Here is a 16,710-nt window from a genome sequence, read left to right as displayed (position 1 = left end):
AGAAAAACTAGCTTTCTTATATAATTTCTATAAGTTATATATAAAAGGCTATAGCCTTTACTATATAATCTAAATTTTAAAACTACTAAAATAATATAATTTTTAAAAAGTATAGCCTATTATATTATATTAGCTATAATAATTTTAGATATTGAATTTAAAACTTACATAAATAATTATTTATTATTTCTAAATCTAGTATTTTAGTTATATAAAAAAACTAATAAAAACTATTATAGATTTTAATAATAATTCTATAAATAATTTAAATAACTCTAATATAAATAATATAAATAATATTATTATTAATACTAGAAAATTAATAAAGAAAATTATTTTAATATTAAAGAATATATTATTTAAAATATATTATATAATAAAATTAGAAATATTTCTAATCTAAATAAGTTCCTTATATTTTTATTTTAAAAAATTAAAAACTTATAATATTTCTAAATATTACTAAATAGAATTTTATAAATTAAAAGTCGATTAAAATAATTATTTTAAAGAATAAATTACTTTTTAGATTTTTTAAAATTAACTAGAATTACTAGAAAATATATTAATTATTATATTTTACTAATTACTAACTAGAATATAAAAGCTTTCAAAATTCTATTATTAATAAAAAAGCTTTCTCTAGTCTAAATACTTATTTTTAGAAACCTTTAATTAAAAGAAAGCTAGATTTTTATTTATAAATTTATATATAAAATCTAGTAATATAAAAATACTAAAAAACTATTAAATATTATTAGATTTTTAAAATTAAGTTTAATAAATATTATAAATCTAAATTTATAATATAAGAATATAATATAAATTACTTTAAAAACCTTTATTTCTATAATTTAATCTTTTATTATTCGAATTATAATAGCTTTAATAGCTATATATAAGCTTTATATATAATAAATAAATATTTAAATAGCGTTTTTATATAAAGAATTAGAAAAGAAATATTATATAAAATAATTTCTTAATTTTATTAAAAGAATTAATTTTATTTACTATTTATAAAAAAGTATTTATAGCTTAAAATAAGCTTTTAGGATTTAATATTAAATAATTAAAAAAAATTCTTTATTAAATTCTAGTAATTATTTAGTAATTTAATATTTTATATTTATTAAAAATATAAGACTAATTAGTTATTACTTTTAATTATTATTAGAAAAAATATAAATTATATTAATAATATTAAAGCTTAATTTAGAAATTTGATATAACTAATATAAAGAAATTAAAATACTTCTAAATATAAAAATTATATATTTATAAAATAGTATAATATTTTTATATTAAAATCGGTATTTTATAAATATATTTTTAAAGTATTAAATAAAAGGTTATATATTTATTACTTCTTTAATAGCCGAACCTATAATATTTAATAAAATTAATATTAATATTATAAAATATTAAAGTCAAACTAGATTACTTATATAACCTTCTTTAGCTTTATAACCTAATTTTTACTTTATTATAAGCTATTTAAATTATTTTAATTTGTGCCCTAAAGCTTTATATAATATAATATATTAAAGAATTACTTAATATAAGCATTGCATATAATGCTTTATTTAATAAAGAATTTATTAGGTATTTAGATACTAATAATAAAAGCAATTTATAAGATTATAAATTAATTTCTAGTATAGTTTTTATTCTATTTGGTAGTTTGATTAGCTAGGCTAGTATTAAGCAAAAAGCTATTACTATAGCTATTATTATAGCTAAATATATAGCCTTAATACTAAATCATTCATACTTGCGGTACAGACTATTTTCTATAACGTTTCCAAACGAACGATAATTATATTATCTCAAACGGCTTCTTAGTTGCTTACTACCCGAAATGCATCGATTTCAATGTCTATTAAATGGAGCGGACATCTGGTGCGGCGCCAGATAATTACGGTTGGAACCTAGACTTCATATTAGGCCCTGGAAGGAAGAGTATAATCCAGACGGGAAGGAAAGCAAGCTGGGAGCTGAGGGGAGCAGAGTAGAAAACGATGGCAGTGTGCGGCAGACGTATATCAGGAAGCGGGACGACTGGTGGTGGACTTTTTATATGGCTGGGAGTGCGTGGAAGATGTATGATAAAGATGGGGTTGTGGAGCTTATTTGGATCTCTTAATTTTTGCATTTCTTTTGTTGGAACTCGACCCGGACAGTGGATGGGGTTTGAATTCTGGGTATAACCTTAAAGGTTAAAATGGAGTTGGAATATAGAAGTGTCACGCGGCATGAGCGAGGCGTTTGGTTGCTTTGGTTTCTTTTACCTTGGATTGTCATTTTGGACAATCTGGATTTCTTGTATATAGATATTCGGGCAAGGATTGTCTACAAGTCGAGTAGCGAAATGAATATTATAGACAAAGATAATTGTTTACCGAGGTGGGAGCAAGTGCAGACGGTTTATTCGTTGAGGCATGCTTTCCATCGATGTCTTTCATCTGAAGATAGAGGATGAAAGTGACGCTAAATGATATTCTGCAATGGCTTAGCTTCTTAAAGCCTGGTTACAGTTTTCTCGTCTTATCTCTACACGAGAGCCCTATTTTGGCCTTGACTAGGATTCTTATTTATTCATTCTTATGTCGGGATACATAAATCAATTATAAGTAAAAATGTGCAGCTACTACTACGTTAAAATTCTGATTTCTTACTTTATTCACTGTGATATTTACTACGCAAGTTTCAATTTTAAAGTAATCCGTCGACTTGAATACAAGCATTGCTTAGGGAAAGCTTCTATTATCAACGGCTATATACATACTGAAATAGGAAAAATGTAAACATATTCCACGCTTATTGTTCCCTGCTCCATACTCCAGAATAAACACTGTGGTAGCCTCCATCGTAATACTTGCTGATGATCTTATTTCTCAACCCCCTGATACTCACAAGAGGGAATGCCCTGTCGTGGAACCCTTTCTGGACTACCGCATCTTTCTTTGATCTATACGGCCGATGAAAATTCCAAATTTTGTAAAGAAGAGAGCCAACTGCGAATATCTCGGTCGCGACTGTGGGCTGATTGCGGAAATACGACGAGTCCTGACTATAGATATCATATGGTGCCCAGGCATCATCTCCGATCCTTGACCCAGCGAAATCGCAAAGTTTGACATGATCACCGTCGCCAACCAAGATGTTTTGGTGGCCTATGTCTCCGTAAATGCCTTTGTGCTCGTGGAGGGAAGGAAGCCCCTTACAGCTGCCCAGAGACCTCTGTTCCCACGACTTCTGGGAAAAACTCTGCAATCGCTCTCGTAGGGTGCCGACTAGCCTTTCTAGAACTAGGCCAGAACGGCATCCTTCCACGTACCTAATAGTAAATTTTTGAGACCCATGCCTTTGGAGCTCGTCGAAGATCTTCTCCCGAGCCAATTTTAGCTCATCCTTTTCATCACCCTCATCACCCGCGAACACCTTTATCACCCTTGAAGCGTCGATATCAAAGACCATACCAGATGCACCTCTACCAATACTCTCTATAGTAGCAAAGGAGAAGGGCCTACCCCAGGGATCCTTGCTTGCAGGGGACCCAGACGTCCCACGGGAAGGGCCTTCGCGAGCTAGTTCCACGTAGGATTTCATTGCAGCCTAGATTTGAACCCGCCTATATATGCTGTAGGTATTGCTTAACACGTTCACCAACGTCTTCGCCGAACCAAAATCTGCTGAGTGTGATGAGGTTTTCGGAGGGGGTAAATAGCGTTATCGCAGCGAGGATGGTAGATATGAGAGGGGCAAAGATGACGATATCGTTGAGATCGAGGAAGTTGTAGAGCGCTGTGGCACAGAGTACGCAGAATGTGACCGTGATTGGCAAGCGACTGCAAAGCTTTATTCAGCATGGATCTCAATGTCGTATGGGGGGAAGAGTGGTACCGAATGAGTAGAGGCTGAATTACACAGAGCAGTACAACTGAAATAGTACCAACACTAAACCAAACAGCGCAAGAACTTTAAGTATAGTCAGCAGCTAGACAGCACAATCTATAAAATGTGGATTGTTTGTACGTACGCCAGATAAGTTGTATGCCACGCAGAATCTTGCCTTTCAATCAACGCCAAGCAAGTCTCTACCAAAGCAGAAGAGAGGGTGAGCCCCGAGGAGGATATGACACAAATCTTATGTCGCTCTGGTAATTGATCAATTCTAAGGAATGAGGCCTGGCCTAATAGGAGGCTCGTCGTCTCGTCTGGAGAGTCGGTCTGTGAACGGATAGAGGATCCTGTCTCCTCGTCTTCAGGCATGAAGCTGGAGGGCAGTCTTGCAGACCTGGTCCAGCTCAAGGACCAAGTTTAGGAGGGTTTCACAGAAACCAAATCCACAGGTATCTTGCGAAAACGCAAGAAAACGAAATGTAACACTCAGAATAGGAGAAGAAATCTGTAGTCACAGGCGAGGCTGATTAGCACGAAGAATTCAGATTGGTCATGGTGACACAGAATGCGGGGTTGTGCCCGCATCTTCAAAATCGCGACGACCACTCTTCTTTAAAACCCATCTCCTTTGCGGATTCAAGCGCCACTTCTCAGGCTTCACTTACATCAACTTGTATTCTGCAGATACTCTATTTCCTATTACTTTGGCAGAAGAAATTGTATCATACCAGGCTACACAGCAGCGCACGCTATCACGATAGGTATTTTGGCACTGAGCACGAAACACCAAGGTTGCTGCCAGCTTCTGTATCCTCAACACGCCTTGAGGCCTGGGGATAAATGGTAGAGGAATCAAAGCAAATTAGAACCGGGGAAGCAACATGGACAAGGGACCACCCGCTAGAGGGATCAACAGCGCGCAGTTTGACAACGAAGGTAAGAGAAACAAGCTGGCAGAAGAATATAGGACTCACAATCTAACCCTGTTGCGCCATACAGGCGATTTGTCTCAAACCGATTCTGCCTCCATACGATGCATCAATTACGGGATAAATCCGATTAAAAGTCCCGCCGCAGGCAACTTCTACAGCAGTTTCTTAGTGGCCGGTTCTTTCCTTTGGTTGAACGAAATATTGGCATTCTACAAGCCCAGTCCCATCATATCGAGTGTACGTAGACCTTCTCCCAGTCTAGCCCAATCTTAACAGTATATATACACAGATCCTTTCGTTTCTGCAAACCTACATATCCATCCACGACACGAACTCCGCATCCGCAGGATTGGTCTTCGCGATATTCATGCTATCAGTCTTGATTTTCTCCTTGACATTAGCTGCTTGGGGCTTCGCGACCAGTCTAGGCAGGACCCCGAATATAGGGATGTTCTGCATAATTGTGTGCATTGGGATGGGGCTGGGGATTTTGGTTGGTGTGACGTTGGAGGAATTTTTTATGGTGCTGACGCCTGTCACCGTTGGTTTTGGGCTTTTTGCTAGCTCTGTTCTAGCTCTGCGAAAGCCCGTAAAGATTTTGACTTCTCAAAAGTCATGAGAAGACGAGCATTAGAGCTTTTGAATTGAATCTGGAGAAGCTCCTTCATATACCGAATATCTGGGGTTCAAACATCTAGTTAATACATGAACTAAGGCTCATGTTGCATAGTAAACGGGACTGTATATATGGAGGATTGTTGATAGGGCTAGGGAGCTAGCGATGTGTGTAGGATTGAGAATTGTTTGAGTATTGGTATGGTCTTATGGGCTCCCTTCGTGATAAAATGTCGGTTCCATCTACTTGAAAGTAGAGAGCGCCGAAGGTGTCATACCGGAGCTCATAGTGAGACATACAAGAATATATCATCTAGCACGCCAAAAAGTGTCGAGTTGTAGTGTCTAAGAAAGACGGACACTAAATAGATGTTCATCTCATCAAACCTAATCTCATCTCATGCTCTCTTTCGTCGGGCCTATGAGACTTAGATAAGTTGTCGGGTTATAGGGCCGCCTGTTAAGAGGTACCACTAGACGATGTAAATGTTTGGTATCTGTGAGTTTCTGCTTTTACATCTTTGGTAATGTGTGGGTTTGAAGCATAACCTTTCATCTTGTCTTTCCGATGAGGTGAAAGAGAATAGTCTCATGGTGGAAATGGGAACAACGTCCAAAACAAGATTGGTATTTGCATTACTACCTGGTCTACATGATCTATAGAACAAAATCTGGGTATACGTAGCAGTTCTATTCATTATTCATATCCAAGATGGTTCGCGAATTGCAATTGATCTGTGGGGCATGCCTAGTCGGTGGGAGTTGATGATGGGTAGATTTGGGGATAGTTCATTGGATGGGGGAAACCGCGGCGCTCGCGGATCCTGACCTGATCTGATGAGGAGAGTGACGAAAGCGCTTCAGTGTTCGCAAATCGTAGATCATGCACACTCTCTCGATCCTCGTGATACCGTCCATGGGCTCGATGGTTTCTGATCCGACGTCGTCTGCCTTAATGCTGGTCTCTGACCAAGCATTGGGGCTGGCAACTTGCTCTGCGGCTTTGCTGGCACGTCTCCTCGAATTTCTGTATGATCTGCTTAAAATCAACCCGAAGGAGTACCTGGCGCCGACCGACCCTTCCTCTTCTCCGTCGCCGCGCTCGCCGAACTTGTGGAACTCGTCGTCGTCGAAGAGGGCGTTAGACTATACCTCGAGCTCGCACTACTCCCCGTCTGCTCCCTCTTCAACACAGGGCCAATCTGCTGCCATCTCCTCACCACTTCATTCCTCTCCTCCTCCGTCGCACTCTTCATCTCCTCAAGCCCCTGCGCGAAATGCGCCGTCACTAAAGATCAGAGTATCCGAGCCTAATCGTCTCTTGATGTAATAATAGAGAGCGCGGACCCTGTACGATTTGCCGCGTATGACCAGGCCTCGTAAAGGGACGGAAACCCCCAACGCCTTTCCTGAGCCCCTTGCCGAAGCCTTTCCAGCCGTCTCTTCGGGCGCCTTTATAGGGCTCGTAGATAATGCCTCCTTTTGATTTGATAATGTCAACTGGCCAGTGGATTATGCCCGAGGCAAGGGAACCAAGTGTTCCGAGAATGGGTTTGCTCCGGTCAAGTTGGCGGCCATAAAATACTCTGCTGTCGTATACTTGTACGGCCGGTAGAGTTTCAGGTGGTTAATGTCCAAAATGCCTTTGTTGCCTAATATCGCTGCCGCGAAGGCACTGAGTCGGATGTCCTCCTGGAATCCTTTGGTGCTGACTTGCCATACTACTATACGGGTGGGTAGTATTATATATTGTATCTTGGGAACATTCAGCTTTTCGTGAAAGCTAGCTGTGCCAGCTTCACAGCCCTTTTCCTTGCGGATATGCTTTCCAAGCTCCTTCCCTTGCTCGAGAGTTTCGGGTTTACGTATTACTAAGATGGCTTTGGCAAGCTTATTGGCCGTAAGATCTTATAGGGTACTAGTAATAGGCCAGTACCGGCGCGAGCAACTATAGTGTTCCAGAAAGGCTAATTACCGAAGAAGGAACAATAGTAGTGGGTTGTCCGAGAGCAATTCCAGCTGCAGTTATGCCAGCTTCCCTAGAATAAACGATACAAGAAATATATTAGAAAAGCCAGTTATAGGAGCAATTTCCGAGTATAAAGACATTTTCGGGTTTATCTAACTTATCTCCTTCCAGATTTCTCTAACCTTTTAAAACTAGAGTATAAAAGTATAAACCTTTATTTACTTTTTTTTATAAAAAGAACTAGTAAAGTAAAAAGAGCTTAAGTAGTTTTAATAAAGCCTTTAGCTAAATTACCTTTTAAAAAATACTTGATTTCTAGAAGCTTTTAAATAAATTACTATTAGAAAAGTTAGTATCTAATACTTTTAGTTTTTTTAGAACTTTAATCTAAATCTTATAATTATATAATCTATAAAAAAAAGAATATTAGATTTCTTTTTAGAAAAAACAGAAGTATATTTTTTTGAATTCCGGAAATAATATTCTTTAGAGCTACTAAAGCTCTATTTCTTCTAGTTATTAATTTTCCGAACCAGAAATAACTTTTCTTTTCCGAGCTTTAAACTCTTTATTAATTTTATAAATAGAGATTTAACTAATAATATTATTTTCTCTTTTAGCTATATAGTTAAATATTATAAAAGTAATAATAGCTAGATCTAATACTTGCTTTTTATTAAAGACCTCTTTCTATTTCTTTAGCTTTTATTTAAATATTACATTTTAATTAGGCTATAAAAGCTTCTTTTCTATAGTTTTATATAATTTCCTCTAATTAGTTTAAAAAAAGGAAAATTATTTAAGAAATAGAAAGTTTCTAAAAATAGCTTATAATAAAATCTTATTAATTAGTATTTTTTAATACTTTTTATTAGATTACTTTTCTAGCTATTACTAAAAAATACTAATAATATAATTAAATTATATAGATTTGGACTTGTTTTTTATAGCTATATAAGCCTATATCTTTAATAATTAACTAGAATATTAATATATATAATTCATTTTCTATTAAGAATAATATTATAATTTCTAAGATTTAGAATAATTATAAATATATTAATATTTTATTTATTAATAAACTTAGCTAGCTTTTTATTAAAACTATATATAGTACAAAATAAGAAAAGAAAACATAATTTTATTTCTAAGAATTATTTTATAAACTAAATAAGTTTTATATTAATAAAAATATAACTATTAGCTTTAATATTAATAAAGGAAAAAAACTTAATTTCTAATTTATTTATATTAATATTATAAAATATTATAAAAGTATTTTTTTATTAGATAAATTAAATTAATCTCTATTAAATCTATATTATAAGCTTCTGAAATAAAGACTTTCTTTAGAAATATTCGTTTTCCGGTTTTATACTAGAATTAGAATAAAAACTAGATATTTTAATAAAATAGAAACTAAATTTAACTTAATTCTAAAAAGAGCTATTTTAATTTCTTTATTATATCTAATTAAATAGTATATAATATAATAGCTAAACTCGTTATAGTTATAATATTTAATAATTAAAAAATCTTTAGTTTTTATAAAATATTATTTATATTTATAAAAAAATATATATATTTAATAAAAGTAATTAATATAGGCTTTTTGAATTTCTTTTTAGAAATATAAAAGAATATAATACTAGAAATAAACTTAGCTAAAATAACTTCTATTTTTTTTATTTTTTAGTTTCCTTATATATAGCCTTAATTTATTAATTATTAATAGTATAGTATTAAATAAAGCAAATAATATTAATAGAAGAATTATTATAATATATATATACTAATTTCTAAAGCTTTAATAAAAGCTTTTTATTTAATTTATATTTAATATTTTAAAAACTAATATTATTTCCTATAAATAATTATAAGAAAAAAATATAGAACTTTTAAAATATTTAACTAGAATATATTTAACTAGAATATATTTAATTAGAATATATTTAAAGCTTATTAAAACTATAATAAATATTCTATATTTTATTAAAATTAGAATATAGCTTTTTTAAATAAGAATATAATTCTAAAAGCTAATAATATTAATTCGAACTATTTTTATTTATATAAGAATTAATTAAAATAAAAATATTACTAGTTAGTTTATTAGAAATATAAATAATCTTAAAATTCTTAAAGAAATATAAATTAATATTTTCTTATAGCTTATTTTTAATCTGAACTAGCTAGTTATTAAAGATAATATAATTTCTAGTAAAAAAAGTTAGATCTGGAAATTTAGTAATTCTAGTACTTTTAAAGAAAATATAAGATATAAGATATTCTAAATAGAAATAAATAGAAATAAATAGAAAATAGTTCGGAATTCTTTTAAAAGAAATTTAGAATAGCTAGAACTATAGAAATAATAGAAATAAATAAAATAGAAATAGCTAGAGCTATTATAAACTAATTTACTATAGCTATATAATATTTAATATTTTTTTCGAGGTTTATATTATAAAGCTTAATATTTTCGAAAATAGTTTTATTATAACTATAAATATTCTTATATAAAAGAGCTCTTTAGATATTTTTCTAATAGTTTTTCATAATAATATTAATATTTGAAAATAAAATATTAGACTTATTAATCTATTTATATAACTCTTTAATAATAATATAATTATTAGTTTCTAAAAGCTTTATAATATAAATAAAAAATTCTATTTCTATAAACTTATTTATAAATTCTTTAGAAATATTAATAAAATATTTAATTTGAAAAAAGCTATTAATAAAATAATCTAAATTAGTAAAAGTTAATATAATTTCTAGTTATATAATATTCTAAAAAATTATTTTATTATATTTTTTCTATATTATATTTTTTCTAATAGTTTTATTACTAGTATATATATAGAACTTATAAGATTATAAAATAGAGCTTAAAATTAATAATTAGATTATTAGCTTATAGATATTTACGAATTTAGGGCCGCTTTACTAAAATTATTACTTAATAGTTCTATATAAACTCCGGAGCTAATTAATAATTTTATTCTAAACTTGTTTTAAATAGATTTGAAATTAAAAAAAAAAATTATATAATAAAGGCTCTAGCTGAAATTATATAACTTAATAAAGGAATTTAGCTAAATATACAAATTAGATATAGATTCTTAATAGACTCTTTATAAATATATAAATTTATTTATAAATAAGTTAAAAGCTAAATAAAACCTTATAATATTTCTAGATATATTATATTATTTATATAGTTTATATTAGGAAATAAAAGAATATAAAGCTCTATTTATAAAGTAACTTATAAAGCTATTATATAGAACTATCTATAAGAAAAAACTAGTAATTATAAATCTACTTTTATTACCTTAAATAACTAGCCTTATAACTTATAAATAATTATTATAAAAAATAAAATAAATAGAAACTATTTATAGAAAATTAAAAGATAATTACTAATTTATAAAATTATCTATAATTAGCTATTAAAGCTATTATTTAATAGCTATATTCGAATTAAAAACTTTCTAAAGCTATAAATTAATATTTATAATTTATTATAAAACCCTTTCTATAAATAGAGATTTTATAAAAATATTATAAATATACTAATTTTGAATTATAGTTTAGAAAGAAGTAAATATAGTAAATAAATATTTTATAAGATCTCTAAAAATAATTCTATAATTTTAAAATCTGTTCTATTTATATTAGTTAAATCTATTATAAAATATATCTAGAATTATTTAATTAAGCTTATAAATTATATTATTTAGGATTAATAGAATTACTTATTTACTAAAGACCTAATAATTATATAGAATTTATAAAAATTGCTTTTATAAATAAATATAATTAATTAGGTCTATAATTAACTAGATATATAAAATAAAAAACAGGAATATAATTTATTTATTTAAAAACGAATTATATAGAAAACTACTAATCTAGTTTATAAAATTCTATTTAAATAGATTATTATAAATCTATATATTAATCTATAATAATAACTAATAAAGCTATAGCTAGATCTATATTTATTATAAATAGGCCTATATTATATTAGCTTATAAACTATATAGAACTACTAGTAAGATTTAAATAAAGTTTCCTCTAAGAATTATAAGTATTTCTTTAAAAAGAATATTATTTACTACTAATTATAAATCGACTATTAGCTAGTATATTACTTTAAAATAGTATTTATATTATATAGATATCTTATTTCAGATAATTAGATCTATAGATTATAAAAGAGCTTTAAACCGACTTATTTTAGTAATTATATTTATAAATAACTTATTAAGCTTAAATAAAATCCGGAATTAGAAATAAGATATATATTTATTTAAAAGAAAAAAAAACTATAATATCTATTAATACTATATATAGAATTACCTTATTTTAGCTATAGTAATAGTAATAAAAGGTCTTATTAAAAAATATCTTACTAGTTCTATCCGGGTCTTATAAATAGAAATAAATAGTTTATAAATTATCTATAATTACTATTATAATTATCTAAAAATAAAAGTACTAATTTATATTTAACTAAACTTATATTATAATTACTAGTAATATCTTATAAATTAGTTATATAATGGTTTATAGTCTAATTAAAAGTATTTTTAGATAAAGTAATATTTATAAATATTTACTAGAAATCTATAAAGCCAAAACTAAATAAAAAGAAGCTATAATTATAATAAAAATTAATTAAAGATAATAGAAAGTTAATTAATAAGTTATAAGCTAGCTTATAGGCCAGATTATTATAGAAATACTTCTTATACTAGTTTCAGATTACTTATATATCCGAAATTAGCTATTAGTAAATACCTATAAAAAAGAATATTTATAAACTATAACCAGTTATTAATAAAATAGCTTTATTAAAATACTAGAACTATTTTTAATTATTTTTTATTAAGCTATAAATAATACAGGTAATATAATATATAAAATAATAAATACTTTTAATTAAATAGAGTTTATTAAAAAACTATAGACTATATATAACTATTAGTAAAAGTTATAAATAGAACTATTTACTTAAAATTAGGTTATAATAGTAAATATAGCTAATATTATATTTTTACTTATAATACTTTTATATTTGGATTTTAGTAATTTATATAAAATACTATAGAAACTTATAATACAAATATTAGTAGCTATTTTTATATATTATATTATATTTAAAAAAGGCTATTAAAATTAAATAGATATTTATAGCCTGATTTATAACTTATTTAAATAAAAAGTAGGCTATAAAATAAACTATATATTATTTAGGAAAGTGACTTATAAGATATTAAACTAGAAAAAACTTCTAATATATTAGATATTTAAATAAATACTAGAAAGCCTTTATAGAGCCTATATATTAAGCTTAAAAATACAAGATAATCTTATTATTTGTTTCCGAAATAGTAATAGTTATATAGTTTATTTTCTTATAAATATATTTAATTACTTATATAAATATATAAATCTTAATATAATATATAAAATAATTCAATAATTATTATAAATAATTTTCTGGTCTAGAAAACCTAATTTATAAATTATAAATATATAGCTATTATTCTAGTATTAGTATTCGAAATATCCATTTTTATAAATAACTATTATAGTTATAAATGCTTTAAAGAACTTCTTCTAGTATATAAATAGGGCTATAGATATTTTATAGATTATATATAAGGCTTTCAGATTATTATTAAAGCTATATAGCCTATAAGATATCTGGCTAGTAATTATAATTATAAGTTTATTTATAGAATTCTATAATAGATTTAGAAACTTAATATAAATAATCTTATTAATTAAATTAGAAATTAAAAAAATAATATTTCTTTTAAGAAATAAAAATAGATATATATATAAAAAGCTATATTTCTAATATTTAATTACATAGATATAGCCTATATATTATTTAAAAAAATAATTTTTAAGGTTTTTATTAAAAGCTCTTTTATTTTTAAAATAAAGATCTAATAAAGAAAATTCGAATAGTAAATTATAGATTATTTATTTAAAAAGTAATCTATAATTTTAAGCTAATATAAATTAGCTATAAAAATAATAAAAAAGCTTAAGTTATTAAAGTATTATATAATAGCTATTATATAAAATAATTACTATTTATAAAATTTAATAGAAAAATAAAATAATAGCTAATATTATTTATATAAATATCTTTATAAATTAAAGTACTTATAAAATCTATATATATATTAATAATATATTACTAAAAGAAATAATATTAGTAAAAGACCTATTACTCGAGCTATATCTATTAATGAATTTTATTATAATTCTATAATAAACTATAATATTAATTATATATATAATATGAATTATATATATAATATGAATTATATATATAATATGAATTATATATATAATATGAATTATATATATTTATAAATATTTATAGCCTATTTTATAAATTATAAATACTAGATTATAATAGCTTATATTTATATATTTATTTAAAATAAGAGCTATAATCTTATTATTTATTAGAAGGTTCTTATAATAATAATTAGTATTTAATTCGAGAATTAAATATATTTATAAATTAAATATATTTATAAATTAAATATATTTATAAATTAAATAAGATCCGGAAATCGGTTTACTAGCTTATAAGATATTTATAGGCTATTTTATAAACTATAATAAATAGATTATAATTCGTAAATATATTTATAAACTATAAAAGAATTATATAATTTAAATAAAAAAAGTTAGTAGCTTATATATTAGTTATAAAGAATAGATTATAAAAGAAAAGATATATATAAAAGAGTTTAATATATAAAGCAGGCTATAATAGGCCTTAGAAATAGAAGAGTTTACTATAAATCTAAAAGTACTAGATTTTATAAAAGAAATTAATTTATATATTCTTTTTATTCTTAACTAATATAAAAATAAAAGTATAATTATATATTCAATTATTTATCTAGAAAGTCTAATAAAACAGATTATTATTTATAAAAAGAGAAGAGAAATATAGAAGAGGCTTATAAATTAAAGAAAATATTATAATATTCTTTTTATAATAAGCTTTAAAATAATTATTTATATAACTAAAATAGAAAACTCTATAAGCTATATAGTAACCTATAAGTAAACTAGTTATATATATAGGAATTAGCCAGAAATATAAGAGAAAGCTAGAAGGCTATATAATAGATAGGTTTATAGAAGAGTTTTCTAAGATATTAATTGGGACTATAATAGATAATTAATGGATTTATTACTAGTATTATAAAGCTGGCTTATTTATAGAAATATCTATAATTAACTATTATTATTACTAGAAAATAGAAAGAGTATTTAGATTAAGTTCTTATAAAATAAAATATTACTAGATATAATTAGTAGTATTCTGGGCCTATTAATAGATTAATTAAGTTAGAAAGAAAGAAAATACAAACTTAATAGCAATTATAGGTCTTATATTACTTGTTTTATTTTATAATAAAATTAGAAATAGGCTAGTTTTATTTATAAATAATATAAAAATAAAAAGAGTTTATAATATAAATAAAAGAAAAAGTAATAAATATAGAAGTAATAAAAAGAAAAAAAAGAAAAAAATAATATAAAACTAGCCTTTTTGTTAGGTATTTCTTATATAATTTACATTTTTTAGGAAGCCTTAAAAGCTAGCTAATATTTTAAGAATTTCTTTTTCTTTCTTTTAAACTTTAAAAAATTATAATAAAAGCCTTTTATATTTTATAATTACTAAAATATAAAAAAAGATACTTAAGCTATTTTTCTATTTTTCTAAACTTAGTTCTAAAGATTTAAATATAATTATATTCTAATATATAATTTCCTAAAAAAGAAGAATTCTAGTATTTTTTATATAATCTGCTTTTTTTGGGAAATACTAGAAGCTAATTATTTAGAGTAATTCGAATATAGGATAATATAGAAAAGAATTATTCTAGAACTTAATTAAAGAATAGTATTTATATAAAGTTTTTCGATTTTCGGGATTTTTAAAAATATTTCTAATACGTTTTTTATATATATTTATAAAAATATAAATATCTAATTTCTTAAAAGATTCTAAAACTTTTTGTTTTTATTATTCTAAAATTTATAACTTATATTTTTGAGATTCTATTATTTTAGTAATATTTATATTTCTAAAAAATTTAAATTAGTTTATTTGAAATCCTTTATAAAATTAAAGGAAATAAGTTTTAAATACTATTATAAATAGAGTATTTAGGGCTTAAAAAATAAAATAAAAAGTTTTTTATAAAAATAATTTAAATCTAAAAAAGAGAAAACTAGAATATAGAAAGCTATAAAGAAATATATATATTTTATAATATACTAGTTTCTAAAAGGCTTAATTTTCTAAATATTTCTAATATATTTCAAGTTTATTTTCCTAATAAAATAGCTATATTATATATATTTAAAAAATATTTAAATATAAATAATAAGATATAAGTAACTATATTAGCTAATAAAATTAAAAACCGAATTATAATAATAGTTATACTAATACTAATATATATTTCTTAATTATAAATACTTCGAATTTATTTATTTAATATTCAAAAAGTTAAATAAAAGAATAAACTAGAAAGAACTTTATTAATAATAAATATATTAATTAATAATTTTAAAAAGAAAATAGCTATATTATTAATAAATATTTCTTATATTTAAGCTGAATTAAGAATTAATAAAATAAAATAAAATAATTAATATATAAAAGATATTATATATTTTATAAAGCTTTAATAATTTTTAATTAAAATAATATTAAATAAATATTAGAATTTATTTATTTATTTAAGAATTTTAAATTAATTATAAAATAAGTCTTATATTTTATTTTTATATTCTTTTAAATTACAAATATTATATAATTAAATAATATTAGAAACTTAATTTAATTTATTAAATTATTAAAAATATTATTAATTATTTTTTAGTTCTTAAAACTAATAAAATAAATCTTTATAAAAATCTTTTTATTTTATTAATTATTTATAAAAAAAAAGAAATAATATTTCTTTTTAAATATATTAATTAGGTTTTTTTATTTTTAATATATTATAAATTTAATAATTAATACTTAAATTTATTTAATATATTTGAATTTAAAATTATAAATATAAATATTATTTTTTATTCTAATTTCAAGAATATATAATAACTTCGAAATACTAATTATAAGACTATTATTAAGAAGTTCTAAGAATTAAAAACTTTTTTATATTAATTTCTTTTTATTACTTTTAGGTTTTATATAAAATAGTAATCTTTTTT

At 25.1% G+C, this 16,710-nt stretch overlaps 2 protein-coding genes across 2 annotated transcripts; one reads left to right on the top strand and one right to left on the bottom strand.

Moving 5' to 3' along the window:
- Positions 1-2,684: 2,684 nt before the first annotated feature.
- On the bottom strand, positions 2,685-3,936 carry K444DRAFT_403057 (uncharacterized protein). Its single transcript, XM_024872539.1, has 2 exons — positions 3,907-3,936; positions 2,685-3,851 (listed from the first exon to the last, which is right to left on the bottom strand). The coding sequence occupies exon 2, from the start codon at positions 3,610-3,612 to the stop codon at positions 2,821-2,823; it is 792 nt and encodes a 263-aa protein (XP_024736855.1). The 5' UTR covers positions 3,613-3,851; positions 3,907-3,936; the 3' UTR covers positions 2,685-2,820.
- A 607-nt stretch (positions 3,937-4,543) lies between these two features.
- K444DRAFT_663530 (uncharacterized protein) lies at positions 4,544-5,689 on the top strand. The gene is made up of 3 exons (XM_024886842.1): positions 4,544-4,842; positions 4,906-5,075; positions 5,128-5,689. The coding sequence occupies exons 1-3, from the start codon at positions 4,788-4,790 to the stop codon at positions 5,455-5,457; spliced, it is 555 nt and encodes a 184-aa protein (XP_024736854.1). The 5' UTR covers positions 4,544-4,787; the 3' UTR covers positions 5,458-5,689.
- The last annotated feature ends 11,021 nt before the right edge of the window (positions 5,690-16,710 follow it).

The sequence above is a fragment of the Hyaloscypha bicolor genome, assembly GCF_002865645.1.
Source record: "Hyaloscypha bicolor E unplaced genomic scaffold K444scaffold_73, whole genome shotgun sequence".
NCBI lineage: Eukaryota > Fungi > Ascomycota > Leotiomycetes > Helotiales > Hyaloscyphaceae > Hyaloscypha > Hyaloscypha bicolor.
This window is presented reverse-complemented; position numbering and strand designations above follow the sequence as displayed.